The following is an 18,546-nucleotide window of genomic DNA, read 5'->3' as shown; positions in this document are numbered from 1 at the left end:
TAATTCATATCTCGAATATATTAGGTTATCTTAAAATTTTCACTATTTCCCCAAAATGTTGTACTTTTTCTCATCTTCAGTGCCTTTGTTTACATTTAGGGTATTTGTACTTTGAATCTAAAAGGAGGAAGATGACTAATTACCTATGTAAGTTTGGCAAGTCAATTAAATTCCTTTTAGCCTCTGTATTTTTCTTTTCATAAAGTTAGGTTGTCTTGAGAATTAACTAAGATAAGGAATGTGAAACACTGTAGTTATGGCACATATGTCCAATAAATGCCAGTTAGTACACATTTTTTTTCTTGAGTCAAAATCAAAATTTCCATTAAAACTTTTAGCCTACCCAGTAACATTTAAAAAAAAATTTTTTTTTTACGTGAGGATCTGAGTCATTGGACCTAAACCTCAAAAGTCGAAATGTTGGCATAAATGATGGCTTATACCTGTGGTTTTCTTTTTTTTTTTTTATACCAAGATTTTCAATAAGATATATATTTTACATTGTTACCCAGTACACACATACCTGGCAAACACAAATACACACACATTTGTGTATATACAACAATTGTTGTTGTTAAGTCCCGTCAAGTTGGATCCGACCCATAGCGACCCTGAACAGGGTTTCCAGGGCTATAAATCTTTACAGGAGCAGAAAGCCTCATCTTTCCCCCGCAGAGCAGCTGGTAGTTTCGAACTGCTGACCCTCTGGTTCACAGCCCGATTCGTAACCACTACGCTACCAGAGCACACATATACAACAATAGTCAACAAAAAATAACATTTCCTCTTCTACATGCAAAGCACTCACATTTCCTCTTCTGTTTTCCTTTTGCTTCTCTGCTGATCCCAACCTACTAAATTGATTTCATGACCCACAGTTTTAAAATCATTGGCTTAGACTACTTCCCCCATTACTTTAAAGAGGCTGATGTATTTTCAAGTCATTATTGCTATTGCTGTGTGCTACTTAAAAGTACTTCTGAGTAAATAACACTGAATTCAACTTTTCATTATTCCTATGACAATAGTGCTCCATCATAGTCAATTTAGGATATTTTATTATCACCTTCCTGACAAATACCCATATCCATTAGGCAGTTTCTGGGTTAATCAAGAAAGAGCTGTTAATAAACATGGGTTATTAACTGTAGATTATCTAACAGGACTAAAGCTTTTCCTCTTTGTAATGACAAAGTGTCCCATGATTCAAGACTGAGTCACTCTGACCACAAATGAAATATTAACATGCTCTTAAAGATACCAACACTTGGGCTCCTCGGTTCACTAAAAAGCATTGACTTTATTAACTTCTCCATCCACAAACAAGATCCCAGCTGGGAAATTCCATCCCCTCAAAAGAAACATTTGACAATGGTATCCAAGGGAAAAAGTGAACTCTGAAATTAAAAGTTCATACACAGTGTCCAAGGAGCCATGGTGATACAGTGGGTTAAAGCACTGAACAGCTAACCAAGTACACAGTTTGAACCCAGCAACCACTCCGCAGAAGAAAGATGAGGCAGTCAGCTTCTGTAAAGATTTCAGTCTCAGAAACCCTGCAGAACAGTTCCATGCGGTCCTATGACTTGGAATCCATTCAATGGCAGTGGGTGTGGTTTGATTTTTGTAGACAGTGTCCAGAATCCCTGCTCATCCAATCGTTAATATTAAAGATGATGATTACAAATATTAATAGGAGTTTAATTCACATAATTTAAAATCCAATCTAGCAAGGAGCTGTGAGAAAGAACACAAGAAGATGAAGATGCAGAACACTTACATCTGCATTGTCACTACTAGGCCGAGAACCCTCTCCACTGCTAGAGTCAATTCTGCCCAGTCCATCAGCAGGTTCTGCTTCGACCTCACTGACTGTTAGTGCATCACATATGGGTCTGGCGGGTATAAATACAGCTCCATCCTAAAACAGACAGAAGAAACACAAACACATTAAAGCAAATGAACAACCTTCATTACTAAATGCATTACTAAATGCATACAAGAAATTGAGTCATATGACAATCTAAATGGAAACTTGTTCAAAGTTGGACACTTTGGTGTGATTGAGAATGCTTTAAACTCTAAAGGTGAACAGCATAACTACAAATTCTATAATGGCATGATCTTACAGACAGACAGAAAGTGATATTTGAGTTAAGAGAATATAAGCTAAACTTCTAAATATAACAAAAAAGATCACACAGTTTATCAACTTATGTAATTTATATTTCTGCTTCCTAGTTTTAATCCCTTAAGATTAAATTATTCTATAACTTCTAGTTATAGCATAATCAGAATTTAAGCGAAAAGAGAAAGACTCCCAACAAGAACTGACACAGTGCAGCAGCAATAGGCTCAAACATAACAACTAGGAGGGTGGTGCAGGACCAGACAGGCAGTGTTTCTCTCTGTTGTGCACAGGGTCTCTATGAGGCGGAACTGACTCAATAGCATTGAACAACAAAAACACTAATTATGGTTAGCTGCTGCCAATCATTCATAATTCCAATAAATTGCCAATTTTAGGATACAATGCTACCACATAAATTCTTTTAGAGTATATATGTTTTTAGAGTAGGAAAAAAAAAAAAAAAAAAAATCCACTGCTGGTAAGTCAATTCCTACTCACAGAAATCTTGTAGGACAAAGTAGAACTGCCCTATAGGGTTTCCAAGGCTGTCAATCTTTACAGAAGCAGACTGCAACATCTTTGTCCCATGGAGTGGCTAGCGGGTTCAAATGGCCAACTTTCAGTTAGCATTCAAGTACTTAGTGTATCACCAGGTCCCTGCTTATAGATCAGGAACCACAATTTTACTATTCAAGCAGGTTAACAATATTGTCTTTGTTCAACTGTCCACATAACTGAAGCATAATAGTAAAAATTGGACAGTGAGACTTAAAAGTTATGAAAAAAAAAAGCAGTGAATAATGTGTACTGAAAAGTATACAAAGCAAGGAAGTCAGGAGAATTTATAAACTATGTCCCCACATATAAGTCACTTAACCTATCTAGGCCCCAGTTTTCTCAACTATAACATGATTTTGTAACTGAAAACGATCAGGATTAGGCTGATGATCTCAAAATAATCCTTTAAATTCTACGAATCTGTGGCTTTCACCTATAGACCTAACTCAGGAACTGTGATAAAATAGCTTTTACCCATTTTAAATGGCATACCCATTTAGCTTTAAGGAGTTATGTGGAACTTATAATTAAAATTTCTTTTCATATCTCAAATCTGAGAATTATAGAATGTGAATCTGATTGACATGTAAATGCTGAGTTGTTTTTTTCCCCCCTTTTTTCTAATGAGACCATTATCTCTATAACTTATAATACCTATGTAGCAAATGCTATTTAAAATTATAGTACAAGCACAGTCATTAAGAATGTGAATGTAGTCTGAAATTATCCGACTGGGTTTGAGCTACATAATCTTGAACAAGTCATTTAATTTAATCGAAGTCAATTTATATGTACATAAAATAGGGAGAAAAATAGAACTTAAAATCAAAGAGTTGTACTGAAGATTAAATAAGAGAATGTCATTTCATAAAATATTAAATCCCTACTTAAAAGCACATCAATTGCCATTCTGTTTCAAAATGGCAGAATTAGTCACAAAAAGTTATTAAGCACATTTTAGTAGTTGGTTCACATCAAAGCAAAAGCATCCAATTGTTTCTTAAATTTTTATAGAACAAAGAAACATGATATCATGAGCAAGCAAACAATTAGAAGCCCACATTTCTTTTCATCATTATTTCTGTAACATCCTACACAGGACATCCTGCTGCCCTATGCTATGAAAAATAACTTTTTAAAAAGTTAAATATTCTCTGGCACAGACCCAGAAGAAATTTCTCCTGCAAAAAGTTGAGTAGCCCTTCTAATAGTGATGCTACCTGAGCAGAACCTGTGGCTTTGGATAACTGCTCTTGTAGTTGGGGAATGTGCTTCTTAGTTTCCTGGATCTCTTTTAGCAATCTTTGGGCAGGTGTCCGGTTGTAATCTTCCTGCAATACCTGAAAAGTTATAAAACATTTTGAGAATTACTTACAAACAATAAAAAATAGCAAAAATCCATTAGATAAACATACATAGCACCCTTTCAACAAAATAGATGACAGCATTTCCCCCTTTTTTGATCAAAAATCTTGTATAGAATCACTGATCAAAACATTCAGTAATGGAGGAAAAAAAAAACCAAAACATTCAGTAATGGTATCTGGGCACCATCTAGTTCTTCTGGTCTCATAACAAAGAAGGCAGTTGCTCATGGAGGCAATAGATACCAGCTAACATGCTTTGGGATGTCTGCTTACAAGCTTCTAAGACCCAGGCACTATGTAGAACAAAGTCGGAGGCAGAACAAAAACACGTAACACATTATTAGGCCATTTAATTGGGACATCCCATAAAACTATGACTCTGATCCTCCAAACCACTGAACCAAGTCCCATGAGGTTACAAACTTATAAGCAGCTTCAACAGCTACTGTCTTTTGTTTCGTTTTTTCTTTATCTATTAGACTTTTGTCAATTTAACTTTTTACAGGTATACAACTAACAGATAGTAATTACAATAATCAGCTGTACAACCCTACCCTTAATTCAGCTTTTTTCATATTCTTTCACCCCTCTTCTCCCCCCACTCCTCCCGCCCCTGGTAACCATTAATAAGGTTTGGTCTGGATATATTTGCCTTTTCTTGTCTTTTATGTAAGTTAGGTCACACAATTTCTGTCCTTTTGTGACTGACTTATACTTAGCATAATTTCTTCAAGCTCCCTCCATATTCAAACTCTCGTGGATTTCACACTTTCTGGAGTCATGGTGATTGTATAAACTCCAAAAACTACTTCCCTGAGATAATCTTTAAAAATAAAACCAATAATACTCTTGGAAGTCTTCTTAAAACCAAACATAAATTTTGCTTAAGTAGCAGAAAATGTCTGCTTTGAGCACTAAGTTCTTTTAAGAACTATCTCTATGGAAACAGATATTGCTCTTGTGGTGTATGTAGTAGGTTAAGCACTGGGTTCCTAACTTAAAAGGGCAGAAGTTTGAACCCACAAGCTGCTCTGCAGCAGAAATATGTGGTAGTACCTCCATAAAGATTTACAGGCTTGGAAATCCTATAGCAGTTCTACTCTGTCCTATAATGCTGCTATGAGTTGTTATCAACTTAAATGCAGTGGGTTTTGGTTTATATGGGATCAAACTGACAACAGCAACTTGAAAGATTAGATGAAAATCTTATGGGGTGGGGTGCAGTGAGTTTACGGTAATAGAGGAGGAAGAACTTAGAAAAGGAGGGGGAGAATGGGTGCACAGCTCGAAGAACGAATCAATATTACTGAATTGCAGAAATAGTTGAATTGGTGTATGTTTGCTGTATATTCTTAGCAACAACAAAATACACAGCATTGACTCCAATACTACCTGATTACAATTCAGGTAAATACCAATGTAACTTGCCAACGCACATTCCTAAAGGCCTGTACGCAGCCCCGGTTCTAATTCAATACCTGTAGTCGCTCCTGTTCTTTCTGTAACATTTTTCTCAAAATTTCTACTTTCTGGTTATGAACCACATTGTTTTCCTCCTAGAAAAAGTTTTTAAAAAAGGAAATAAATTAAGAATCAATACAGAAAAATGAAAGCTAAAATAAATAGAAAAAATGAGAGCCACAATGTTCTCAGTTCCAGTTTTCAATAACTACTTGAGTTTTCTTTATTCCTGGAAGGTATGAAAACAGACTTTAGCTATCCTCCCATCTAGGTCTATACACTTCTGAAGGGGGTGTTTCCTTCTCACTAATCCTTCCCCAAAGAATGCTGTGATCTTCAATTTACACCACATCAGCTTGGCAGCTTTGGCATCCTCAAGGGACTCAAATTGTGTTCCTTTTTAAAGTTCTTTGAGTTTGGGGAATAAAATGAATTCAAAAGGGGCAAGATCAGAGATGTAAGGTAGGTGGAGTTACGTTTCTCAACACAATTTTCAGAGGGTCGCTCCTGTTGCCCTCTGAAGGATGAGCTAGTATGCCGTTGCTATGGGAAAAATGTCTTTGCACAACTTCCTTGGCTTTTTTCTCACCAATGCAGTTCTCAGTTTCATAACAACTTTTCATAATAAATTCCCATGATTATCCTGTGTCCTTCAAGAAAATCTCAAGATTACCCACTTTCAAGCGCCCCCACCCCTAAAGTTGCCATAACCTTCTGAGCTGACCTCTCTGCTTTCTTTGCTCATATTTGAGGTCTTACTGACCTCCTTTAAAATATTTGATCTATCTAAAAACTGTTGTTTTGTGTGGGCATTCCTGTAAATTTGTTGCAAAGCTTCAATAATTTGGGAAGTTGTCCACTTGAGTTTTGTTACAAATTTGATACTAGCCCTCACCTGAAAAAAATTTTTTTACCCCATGGCACAAAAAGTATCCTTTTTTTGAAGTCTTAAGACAAGGATGTTACTAAGAGAACTTGTCTGAAGTCATCTACTGATCCCAAGACATGTTTAAACACATTTTTGTTTTGAATAAACCTGTGCAGGCATGAACTGGAAACCTAGCAGCAATACTTTTTTTTTTACTTACTCTTGTATTTCACTTTTACTAAACTGGGTTCAAGAGAACATTCAATAATTGGTATTAAATGGCGAAATCGCCTGCATGTAAGAAATGAAGTTTCCATAAGTACAATATTTTATACTTTCCCTATGTGGGTTTTCATTATCAACTTCCATGCATGGTTCAAGTTTCCAGTACCTCCTACCTTAAGTATGAGGAAAGAGCCCTAAAACTCACCTCTCACCAACACTCCTTGTCTCACAACCTGTTTGATCACATTAGTTCCTAAAACCATGGCAAGATCACATCACTCTCTTGTTCAGAAAAAATGTCAATGGATTCTGCCTACCCAGTTACATGCAAAGTGAGATTGTCCAAAATGAACAGTAAATTTACTGCTTTCAAGCCCATCTCCCTCGGCATGCATCCTTAATAAGCACCACTGCACCAACCAAAGAAAAGTCCTGGCTACTCCCTAAAAATACGTGTTGTTTTCTAGACTCTTTATCTTAGTTTACTCTATTCCCTCTCCCTGGGTTGCCTTCCTCTCATCTCTAACTCTTAAATGCTACCTGTTTTCCGAGGCTCAATTTAATTAGCAGCTTTCTATAAAGTTCTTCTTTATCACAACTGGATATGACTCCTTCTTCCTCACAGAACTTATTATTCTTTCCCCCATCATGTCTACATCCTGTCTTTGCATACGCCTAACTCAAATTCACTCAACAAAAGTTTATTAAATGACTACCCAAAATATAGTGTAGACATTGAGGGCACACCAGTAAACAAAAATGAACAAAAAGTTCTTGTCCTCTTAAAGCACACTTTCTAAGATAACGATTTTGCTGTTGTTGTTAACTGCTGTCAAGTTGGTTCCAACTCATAGAGACCATGTACACGGTTTCCAAGGAGCAGCTGGTTGGTTTGAACTACTGACCTTGTGGCTCTAACAGTCCAATTCTGATCCAACAGTGCCACACCATGGTAGGTGTTTATTATTTGTTGAATTAAGCCTGCTATCCCAATACTCTACATCGTCTGTATAATCATTCTAAGTCACTATGGAGTATTTAGTCAGAAAATTGTTTTCTAGAATACAGAATTTGTGTAACAGCCCAGCACTTCAAAACTCTTAACATAAAGCAAAAAAAGTAAAGATATCACTGTTCAACTGAGCATTTCCTAAGAAACACTCCTGCTCTTACCCCCATGAGCACAGGACTAGTGATCCGTTCCATATTCCCAGATGCTCCAGGTGAATGAGGAGATGTCATGATAGGAGACATACGTCCAAGGGCTGATGGCTCTACTTCAGGATCAGCTAGTGGAATCTGGGGCGACCCAGGTGGGCGTCCCTGAACAGTGAGAGCTACATAGGAACCAGCTTGAGGTGGAAAGATGGAAAAAGAACATTGTCAAGAAAATATCATTTCACTAATTTTTGACAGTTCTAATGCTGTCCTACATTCTAAATGATCCAGGTATGTGAGAAAGCCTCATCAGCTGTGAACAATTTCTCTACAGAAAAATTATCATTTTCAGATAGCAAATTGTTGGTGTTGCTGTGTGCTGTTGAGTCAGTTCCAACTCAAAGTGACCAACTCATAGGAATGGTGTTAGATTTGAACTGCCAACCCTGTGGTTAGCAATCCAGTGCTTATCCTACAGTGTCACACCAGGACTCCATCCAACAAATTTCTACTCCTAAAATCACATCTTACATAAGAGCATAAAGAAAAAAATTTGAACCCTAAGAAGTTGCTGTTTCTGTCTTTTAATTTTGAGAAGAGCGAGTTACTATCAACTATCTACTAATGGCTATGCTCTGTTAATTTTCTGAATGCAAATTTTTAAAATGAAACTAATTTTAAGATGAAACTAACTAGTAATTGGGCAGATTTAACTCATTCTGGGATCTAATGATACAATTTTAAATGAACACAAACAAAAAAATAATTTTTTGAAAAAAGATCCCACAAAAACAGGGAAAAGTCAATAAATAGAATTGTCATTTAAAAAATTTAAAAGACATACGAGACAAATTCACTAGGCATATTACAGGAAAAAAAAATTCCAGAAAGGAAAATTTATCATCGGAAAGACTCAACAACAGATAGTTATTATTTACCAAGAAATGAGACTTTCAAGATATGATTAAACTTCCTTAATGAACAGAACTTTTAAATACATTTCACACTTATCTCCCACTTGAACACGCCTATAGAACTTATGGGGTGCCAGTATGGTGCTGTGGGTTTATGCACTGGACCACAAAGTCGATTTTAACCATAAGGTTGGCAGTTCATGCTTACCAACCGCTCCTAGGAAACCCAATACAGGGCTGCTCTGGGTCAGAACTGACTCGATGGCACTTAACAACAACATGAAACTCACAGTCAATATTATAAACAGTAATCACTTCACTGTGGTGTTGTTAGGTACTGACTCACAAGGACCTCATACACAACAGAATGAAACACTGCCTGGTTCTGTTTTCTAGGGTTCTAAAAACTATTATTGTTATACTCAATGTTACAATGATCACAAATGCTATATTTGCACTTACTAAACTGTTTTTGAGTTGAAACCACTTTTATCGTTTCTAAAATATGCATTAAAATGTAAGACATGGAGGATTCTTTTATAATACACAGGTTTTGTTGTCGTTGTCATGTGCCGTGGAGTCGGTTCCGACTCAGAGCGACCTTGTACAAGGTTTCTGAGGCTGTAAATCTTTATGGGAGCATCTTTCTCCAGCGGAACAGCTGGTAATTTCAAACTGCTGACCGTGAGATTAACAGCCCAATTCATAACCACTACGCTACCAGAGCTCCTTCACATCAAATTTATATTTGGTTTTGGATTCTCAGAATGTTTTATGCTCAACTTCTAAGTATAAGCTCTGGCTGCTGAAAAACAAAACAAAACAGTTGCTAAAGTCCTAGGATTTAATTTTTTAAATCTTTTTATTGTAATTTGAGTGAAAGTTTATAGAGAAAATTGGTTTTACACTCAACAATTCATGTACATTTTGATTCGTGACATTGATTACAATCCCCACAATGCCAACAGTCCTCTTCCCACTTTCTCCCTTTGTTTGCCGTTTCCATTCCTCTTCTTTTCTATCCCTTGCTGCCTTCACAGCTTTGTCCCTGGGCAACTGCTGCCCTTTTAATCCCATATGGTTGGTTGCTCTAAGGAGTGTGTATCTCCCTGATGTTACTGTTCACCTTAATGACCTGTCCTGTTGCTTGCCTGAAAAGTGATCCATGCGGGAAATTTTAGTTCTAAGCCTGAAGACAACTAAGGGTCATAGTCTCAGGGGTTCCACCATTTTCCATCAGACGAATAAGTCTGGTGTTTTACATGATTTTGAGTTTTGTGCCACATTTTTCTCCCACTCTGTCCAGGACCTTTTAATGTGATCCCTTACAGAATAATTGGTAATGGGAACTGGTCATCATCTAGTTCTTTTGGGTGTCCAGGGTCCTGAAGGCTAAGGTTTGTGAATTTTTGAAGCAAAATTGTTGTTGTTAAAGGCTGTCGAGTCAGTTCTAACTCATAACAACCCTGCACAGGGTTTTCAAGAGACAGTTTGTGGTTAGCAGTCCAGTGCTTATCCTACAGCACCACATAGGATGAACTAAAAATATAACCCAGAAAGCTAAAGGAAAAATCTTATTTTATATACTCTGTAAGAGTTAGGTACCAGGCATATAGTATTTCTATTATCATATACCATCATATTTATGCAGCACATAAAAATCTGTAAGTCACAAATCTCATTAAATAAGTAATCAGATTTATTATGTATTTTTGTATTTAAAGTTTATTATATATTTATTCAAGTATGGAGATCTAATTTTTAATTATCACATTTCTTCAAAAATTTTAACAAGGTTTAAAAACAAAATCTAAATGATAATTTAGAGCACTGGTAATCTGAATAACAGGTAAAGGAATTCAGCATTGCTGAACTTAAGAAATAAGAAATTTGTTTAATGAATGTATTCTAAAGCTGCTTACTCAGTAAAAAGAAATAGGAAGAGTTCAGTGATTCAGCTTGGCAGCAAAGAAGCCTCTTAGTTGTACTCTACTGGAAAATTTTTTTGTTTTGTTTTGTTTTAAATGTTTTATTGTGAATTATGTGAAAGTTTACATGGGAGAACATTAGCCTCTACTGGAAAGTTTTGATGACAATCAAAAATTCTTAGACCCTGGAGACTTCCAAGAGAAGAACACGACCTGAATTATTTAAATATTTACTTGTCTGGGAGAAAATGATTATGCTAAATGATTTTTCAAAGCTTCATTTCAGCTCATCAGACCACTGTATCTAATTTAACAGCCTCCTCCCTCTCAGTTGATTTATGCATCTCTTTCATATATACGATTTTAATATGATTTTAATATGACTATAATATTGAACTACATATGAAGGAGCTTCAAATGTTTGTGGAAAAAATCCATTATCTTTCAATTTTTCAATGAACTTTTTGAAGTTTCCTGGTATATGAAATTAACAGAAGATAATCATTTGTAAAATAAAAGCATTCTGCGAGCTAATCCCTACTACGTTCAATAGACTCCTGTGAACCCGGGTGGAAACCTTGTTGGCCAGCAGTGTGGCAAGAGCTGGGGACTCTTGGGCCCAGAGTCAGTGACATAGCCACAGAGGACTAGAGTGGAGAGTGAAGTGTCCAGCTGATAAGAAGAGAGGGCATATGTACAAGAATACCCACACTTGCAGATAATACCCACTTGACCTGGCTTCAAAGGCCAGATGATCAGAGCTTAACTAGAAGAAGAAAGAAGAGGGAAAAAAGTAATCTGATACAATTTGATGAACTTGACCTACACCTATAGATGCAGTAGCTCAAAAGAGGGAACAAATCTTTACAGCAAGGATCATTCCCACCCCCCTCCATACAAAGAGTAGACAGGTATGAGCAACTTGGACAGTGGCTACCCAAAATGGGGGGGGGGGGGCTAAAAAGGTAAGAAGTAACTGGCTCACAAGCTTTCAGGAAGGAGCCTAGATCCAGAGGGTGTGGAGGAAGGGAGAATCTCCACTGAGTAGTATCCAATCTGTCTGGGCAGGGCTGATGAAAGGAGATAAAGATAGGTCTCTATGATACAATAGTGAATAATTGTTATCAGAACTGATTCTGAGTGTTGGAAATGTAAAGGCACACATTTTGTACCAAATGAGGGGAGTGACTGACTTTGCAGTCTAGGAGTGGAGGTCCCTGGGACCATCAAGGGAGAAGAGCGGAGAGCAGGATCCTACCCAGAGAAGCAGTGACGCCAGAGATGGAGGCAGAGACGATGATGTGGAGAGATGGAGCGGCTGGGGACTTTAGGCCGAGAGGGAGAGGGACTGTTTGCTGATGACCGAGGGGCGGCGGCTTGCAAGGTATATCCTTTGGTTGTTTGATGATGCATGGAGGGGACTGTAACCATGGCAATGAAACGATATACGATAAGATGAATGTAAAGCTAGTATTCTCCTACATAATTCAAATCAAAACATTAAAATAAAAAAATAAAAGCATTCACTTAAGACTTCCATTAATCTAGGGATCCACAATCAGCTAAATGCAGCCCCCACACTGTTTCTTTAAATCGTTTTCTAGGAAAAGTCAGGACCATTATATATTTTTTATGGCTGTTTTCGCTCTACGATGACAAAATTAAGTAATTAAGTTGCTGCTGAGTTGATTCCAACTCATAGTGACCCTACAGGACTGAGTAGAATTGCCTAATAGGATTTTCAAGGTTGTAAATCTTTATGGAAGCACACTGCCACATCTTTCTTGAATAGCTGGTGGTTCAAACAGCCAACCCTTCAGTTTAATCACTGTGCCACAAAGCTCCTTGGGTAGTTGACCAGTTAGCTCACAAACCTTATTTACTATCTGATTCATTACTGAAAGTTTGTTGACCTGTACTTTAAGAGTTTCAGAAAACACTTAAAACTGGAGATAACATTCACCTACATTTGATTAGCTTCACCACCTCCAAATGGTTTGAATGAGTCACCAGCGTTCCATTCACCTGGAAAAGAATGAAAGCAGTATAGTATGTCACACGCATTCTATTAAGACAATGGATTGACTCATCTTAGGAATTATCATTCTTATTATAACCAATTATACTAAGATGGGCTACATTAATACACATATGTGTGTGTATAGGTATATGTGTGTGCACACATACATACTTGGTTCAATATTTACCTTTTCAAATATTCTATAAATTATACTCAGCAGCACATCAACTTGAGCACAAAGCAAGGCCTCGATTTAATGGCGATTACAACTTACTCCCCAGGACAAATGACAATACATACCAAGCACAATTAAAGACTCTTGCAAATACAGAAGATATCACTGCTTTTAATTATTAATTCATTGATTTATCAAAATCATAATAAATCACAGAGATAAAATATTACCAATTCCCACAATAATACTCAATTCACTTTTAGTTTTCCAATCATAACCTAATCTTTAAAAAGACAATTACTTTTTAATAAATGTAGAGAATGTTATCCAAAGTGTCCACTAAACCAAACAAATTAAGGTAAAAATAGCAAACTTGGATCTAAATTTTTTTCCTACTGAGAGTAATTCTACTTTTTAAAGTTCAACTGCAAGAATATAAACAAAAGTATTTTCATATGCCCACCATAGATGATCCCTGCTAACCTCTATGTTTAACCTTTGAAACACCTTTCAAGCATGAGCACACCAGATATGCAGACACATACACAATTACAAGAGGCCAAAAAAAGTCTGAGGAAAAATTGCATTATCTGTTCTTTCTATGAACTTTTTCTGAAGCTCCCTTTTTGAAATACAGTGTAACAACAGTTTTGTTGTTGGCTTTTTTTTTTCCCCTGCAAAGGGAAAAAAAAAAAATCTATCTATACATGGTGGTGAAGGAGCTCTGGTAGCGTAGTGGTTACGAATCGGGCTGCGAACCGCAAGGTCAGCAGTTCGAAACTACCAGCTGCTCTGTGGGAGAAAGATGAGGCTTTCTGCTCCCGTTAAGATTTACAGCCTCGGAAACCCTGTACAGGGCCACTATGAGTCGGAACCGACTCCATGGCACATAACAACAACAACATACATGGTGGTGGTGGTAGTGGTTATGTGTCATCAAGTCAGTTTCAACTCAGAGCAACCCTGTATAGGTTTTACAAGGCTGTAAATCTTTATGGGAGCAGAAAGCTTCATCTTTCTCAAGGCTTAGTGACTAGTGGATTCAAACTGCTAACCTTGAAAGCAATGCATAACCTACCACACAGCCAGGGATCCTTGTGTAGGCAGATTCCCCCCCTCCCCCCATTGTACTATTGGTATATTTCAAGTTATATTTATTTATATATACATAGAACTAGTCCATTCTTCTTAAAAGCTGCAGATGAACTGTTATTTGTGTATCTTCATCTTACACACATTTAAAGTATTTAAAATTTCTACCAAATACAAATACAAGGAGCTCTGGTAGTGTAGCAGTTATGAATCGGGCTGCGAATCTTAAGGTCAGCAGTTTGAAACTACCAGCTGTTCCGTGGGTGAAAGATGAGTCTTTCTGCTCCCATAAATATTTACAGCTTCAGAAACCCTGTACAGGGTTGCTGTGAGTCGGTTCCGACTCCATGGCACATAACCAACCACCACCAATCACCACCAAATATATTAATAATATATTCTTCACTTAATATTTTCACTTGTTATCAATGAGATTAATATTCTTATGAATGTTACCTATTCCTATTACTTTGAGGCACTGCCTAATACAATCCTTTTTCTATTTTTCTCTTTATTCTTTTCTTTTTTATAACTGCTCTTTATAGCTTAAGGGCATTATATGATAATGAAGGTTAGCGTAAAAAAAAAAAAATCGCTCTAAGTCCGTTGTTGTTGTTAAGTGCTTTCGAGTCAGTTCCAACCCACAGCAACCCTGTGTAGAATTCCCAAGGAGTGGCTGGTGAGCTTGAACTGCCAACCTTGTAGTTGAAATGACTCTGCAGTCCAGCACATTAACCCACAGTGCAATAAGAGACCTTTATTAAATAAAAATATCGAAGTGTGAAGCTTCTGTTTCTTGATATATCTTTCACCTAGGTCTATACACTTCTGAAGGTGGTATTTCCATCTTTTAAACCCTTCCCTGGAGTCCTGGTGTGGTGCTGTGGGTTGATGTGCTAGACTGCAAGGTAGGTTTGAATTGCAAGGTTAGCAGTTCAAACTCACCAGCCGCTCCTTGGAAACCTTATACAGGGTTGCTATGGGTTGGAACTGACTCAATGGGACTTAACAACAACAATTCTCTGAATAATTCTGCACTCTTTGATTTATATTATGTGAAAAAGGCAGTTTTGACATTCCAGAGGGACTTATATTGTGTTCCTTTTATATGTTCTTCAAATTTTGGAAACAAAAAGATGTCTGAAGGGACAAGATCACAGGGCCACAGATTATATGGGTTAAGGTTTCCCATCAAAACTCTCCTAGGACAGTGCTTGCTACCTCAAAGAATGAGTAGGTACATTGTTGTGATGGGAAAAAAATTCCTTAGCACTTCCTGACCTTATTCTCATTAACACAGTTTTCAATATTGTTAAAAATTCTTCATAAGTTCCCATGATTGTCCTGTATCCTTGGAGAAAATCTATGAAGATTTTCTTTGGAATCCCAAAAAGCAGTCACCATAATCTTTTGACCTCTTTGTCTTGAGTGCAACTGGCCCAGCAGATTCCCTCGGAAGCCAGTGTTTTGATTGGACCTTTGTTTGAAGGCACTCTAATGAAACTAAGACAAGAGAATTACTGAGAGAACTTGTCTGCAGCCATCCACTAATTGCAGAGACATATTTAAACATACTTAGTTTGGAATAACCATGTGAATGTATGAACTGGAACCCTAACAGCAATACTTTTTCACTTAACTTTGTATAACGAAAAAAACCCAACCGAACAAACCAAAATAAACCCACTGCCATAAAATTGATTCCTACTCATAGCAACCCTACAGAGGGCTTCTAAGGCTGTGTATCTTTATAGGAGCAAAAAACTCTCACCTTTCTCCTGCAGAGCAGCTGGTAAGTTTGAACAACTGACCTTGCAGTTAATATTCCAGTGCTTATCCTACAGCGCCACCAGGACTCTTTTAACTTTCAAATATAGTCTACAGATTATTTTTGTTTGTAAAGTATATTCACTGTATTTTTTTTGCATACAGTTATTTAATTTAAAGTAATCAAGTTCACCAAACTAACTCAAAAGCTAATTATTGACTAATCCATTCTTTCCCAAAGAACTTGAAAATCAATACTTCTGACCTCTCTATTGTGTTACACTGATAGATCTATCTCTAGACTTGAGTCACATGTTTTAAATTAATCTACACCATCTCCCCCCCTCATGCATACCTACAAATAAATATAACACATTCTTTTCTTCAGCTATTGTCATACTTTTGTAAAGTTCACCTGGAAGAATAATCTATTTGATAAGTAACAACATACTTCCCCAGCTCTACTAGAATGTTTTAGTGGGAATTTCTTGATAATAAATTAATTTGGAGTGAAGCGGTATCTGTAAAAGAGTGAATTATTGTCTTACCCAGGAATATATGCTTTCATTTATTGAAGTCTTTTATTATGTTCTTCAGTAAAGGGATACATTAATTTTAAAACAAAATTATTTTTTTTAGTCAATATCAACACAGGTAATGTGCTGTTTTTTTAAATAAAATTTGTCTTGAAAAAAAAAAAAAAAATCAGACTATGGCTAATACGATATTATTTTTGAATCCTCCCATAAATTCTGTAACAGTCCTTACCTTGATGATTCGATCACCTGTCTGTACTCCAGCACGCATCGCTGCTCCATCTATAAAATAAATTCATTATTTAAAAAATATAATTTACTACCATTCACTGAAAAATTGCTTAGAAGAGAAGTAGTGACTAAAAATATGGGCTGTAAGGTCAGACGGATTTAGGTTCAAATCCTGCCTCTTCTACTTACTAGATGTGTGACCTCAAACTGATTTTGTGATTCTTTGTACTCTAAGCTTCAAATCAACTGTGAATTTGACATAAAAAGTAACTTCTTCAATACACAAGAGGTATTTAATATATGGAAAAAGCAAAAAATATTATTGTTTTGGGAAAGGAATTCTTATTTTTGAGCTTATAACCCGTTTCTTTAATATTTATCTATCAAAATATCCCTGATGTCATAAAGAAATGAAGTTTCATAAACTAACAACTTTTAAAAGTATCATATGATTTCTAAAAACTATTTAATAACTATTTTCTTTCTGTAAAGTACAAACAAAATTTACTGTGGTGAATTCATGCCTTCAGCTATGATACAAAAGACAAATCTAGCACAGAAGTCCTTATAACTTGAAATCTACATAATTGTTGTTGTCAAGTGCCATCGAGTTGGTTCTGACCCATAGTGACCTTAAATAGGGTTTCCAAGGAGCAGCTGGTGAGCTTGAACCACCGACCTTGTAGTTCAAATGACTTTGCAGTCCAGCGCATTAGCCCACAAGGCCATACCAGGACTCCATCAACATAATTATTCTATTGAAAAACAACAACAACAAAGAAAATAGTTTTCAAGCCCTTCTATTCTTGCTGTTTTTTCTCAAGTAACAAGAAGATTTTTTTAAATGCCTTGCCTTCTTTGACAGACTGTACAAAGACTGGATTGTCTCCACTGACTGTCAGCCCAAATCCATTGTCATCCTTCTGGATTATCACACAACGTTGAACAAGACCTGTAGGAGAACCACAGGGCAGAAAGAGGAAAAAGAAAAAGACATTACGAATTAGTAAAGAAATGTATTCTATCTGGAGAAGCATAAGGAAGCAAATGAAACCCATATATAAAACAAGAATGGTAATCCCAAAAACTAAACAAGCACAATACTGCAGAGTCAGGAATATTGATTTCTCACTATAGAGGTAGGGTAGAATTGCTGCAAGATCAAAAATATGATGGCACACTAGGAAGACTGAAGTATTAACGGTAATACAGTTATAAAGAAGGTCCATTCATTTCTACCCTATTTATCTGTAATGTAAACTTCTCCTCCACCAAACTATGCTTTTAGTACCTTAACTGGTGTCTAATATTTTGGTATCAAACATTTTGAAGCATTAGGCTAAGTGCATTCTATGGCTAATTCTGGGGAAATCAAGTCTCATTCTTAAGAAAATACACTAAAAAAAACTACACTCTAAGAAGAAAGGAGGTGTTTCCAGTGTAGCTCTTATCACAGGAGGAAAAGGAAAAAGGAAGTGTTCAAAGGGAAGAAATAATCTGGCTCACAGAAAAAATTAAACTGAAAGGAGAAAAAGGTAGAAAAGATAAAGAACCTATGAGATCAACCATTTCTTTCATCTATTTTATATACTTACCTGATTCCTAAAGGGGAGTTTGTTTTTCTTCTAGTTAACAGCAAACGAAAGCTGTCAAGGCAAGGTAAGACAGAGGGCCCCAACCAAAGGAAAAGGGATTTCCCTTTCTATAACCTTGATTAGTAGCCAGGACTGTTTTATTGCAAACGTCTCTGAAAATCCTGAACTCTGTGTTAGCCAGAGACTTAGTACGTATTATTGACTTTGCAGAATCTGTTTTACAAAAAAAATCAATGTACAAGAACATATAAAATAGCACAAGTAAAAAGCCAATTAGATAAGAAAAACATCTTCCAAATAAATATTTTACTTAAAAAGCCATGATCTTCACCATAGAAAGCTTGTAAGTCTGTCTTCAGCCTATAACTAACTGGAATACCTAAAATGGGGCTAGAACTTGCCCAGTGAAAGAGGCTTCCTGTGAAGACTTTGCATTGCATAAGACCATAGGTAGAATCCCGAACCCCATCCAGAATCTTCTGAGGTGGGAAATTTCCACTTGAAAGGACAAGCAGACCAG

The 18,546-nt window shown here is 36.6% G+C and overlaps 1 protein-coding gene across 1 annotated transcript in view; it reads right to left on the bottom strand.

The window, feature by feature from the left end:
- ARHGEF12 (Rho guanine nucleotide exchange factor (GEF) 12) overlaps positions 1–18,546 on the bottom strand; it is a 190,371-nt gene that overhangs the window by 61,889 nt on the left and 109,936 nt on the right. Inside the window, exons 4-10 of the mRNA XM_006833994.1 lie at positions 17,285–17,383; positions 16,433–16,482; positions 12,578–12,635; positions 7,784–7,962; positions 5,535–5,612; positions 3,910–4,029; positions 1,781–1,921 (exon numbers count right to left, since the gene is read on the bottom strand). Of these exons, the coding sequence (XP_006834057.1) occupies positions 1,781–1,921; positions 3,910–4,029; positions 5,535–5,612; positions 7,784–7,962; positions 12,578–12,635; positions 16,433–16,482; positions 17,285–17,383 (725 nt within the window). The remainder of the gene's footprint in view (positions 1–1,780; positions 1,922–3,909; positions 4,030–5,534; positions 5,613–7,783; positions 7,963–12,577; positions 12,636–16,432; positions 16,483–17,284; positions 17,384–18,546) is intronic.

The sequence above is a fragment of the Chrysochloris asiatica genome, unplaced genomic scaffold, assembly GCF_000296735.1.
Source record: "Chrysochloris asiatica unplaced genomic scaffold, ChrAsi1.0 scaffold00008, whole genome shotgun sequence".
Taxonomy (NCBI): domain Eukaryota; kingdom Metazoa; phylum Chordata; class Mammalia; order Afrosoricida; family Chrysochloridae; genus Chrysochloris; species Chrysochloris asiatica.
Note: the sequence above shows the minus strand (reverse complement) of the source record. Positions and strands in the feature narration are given on the sequence as shown.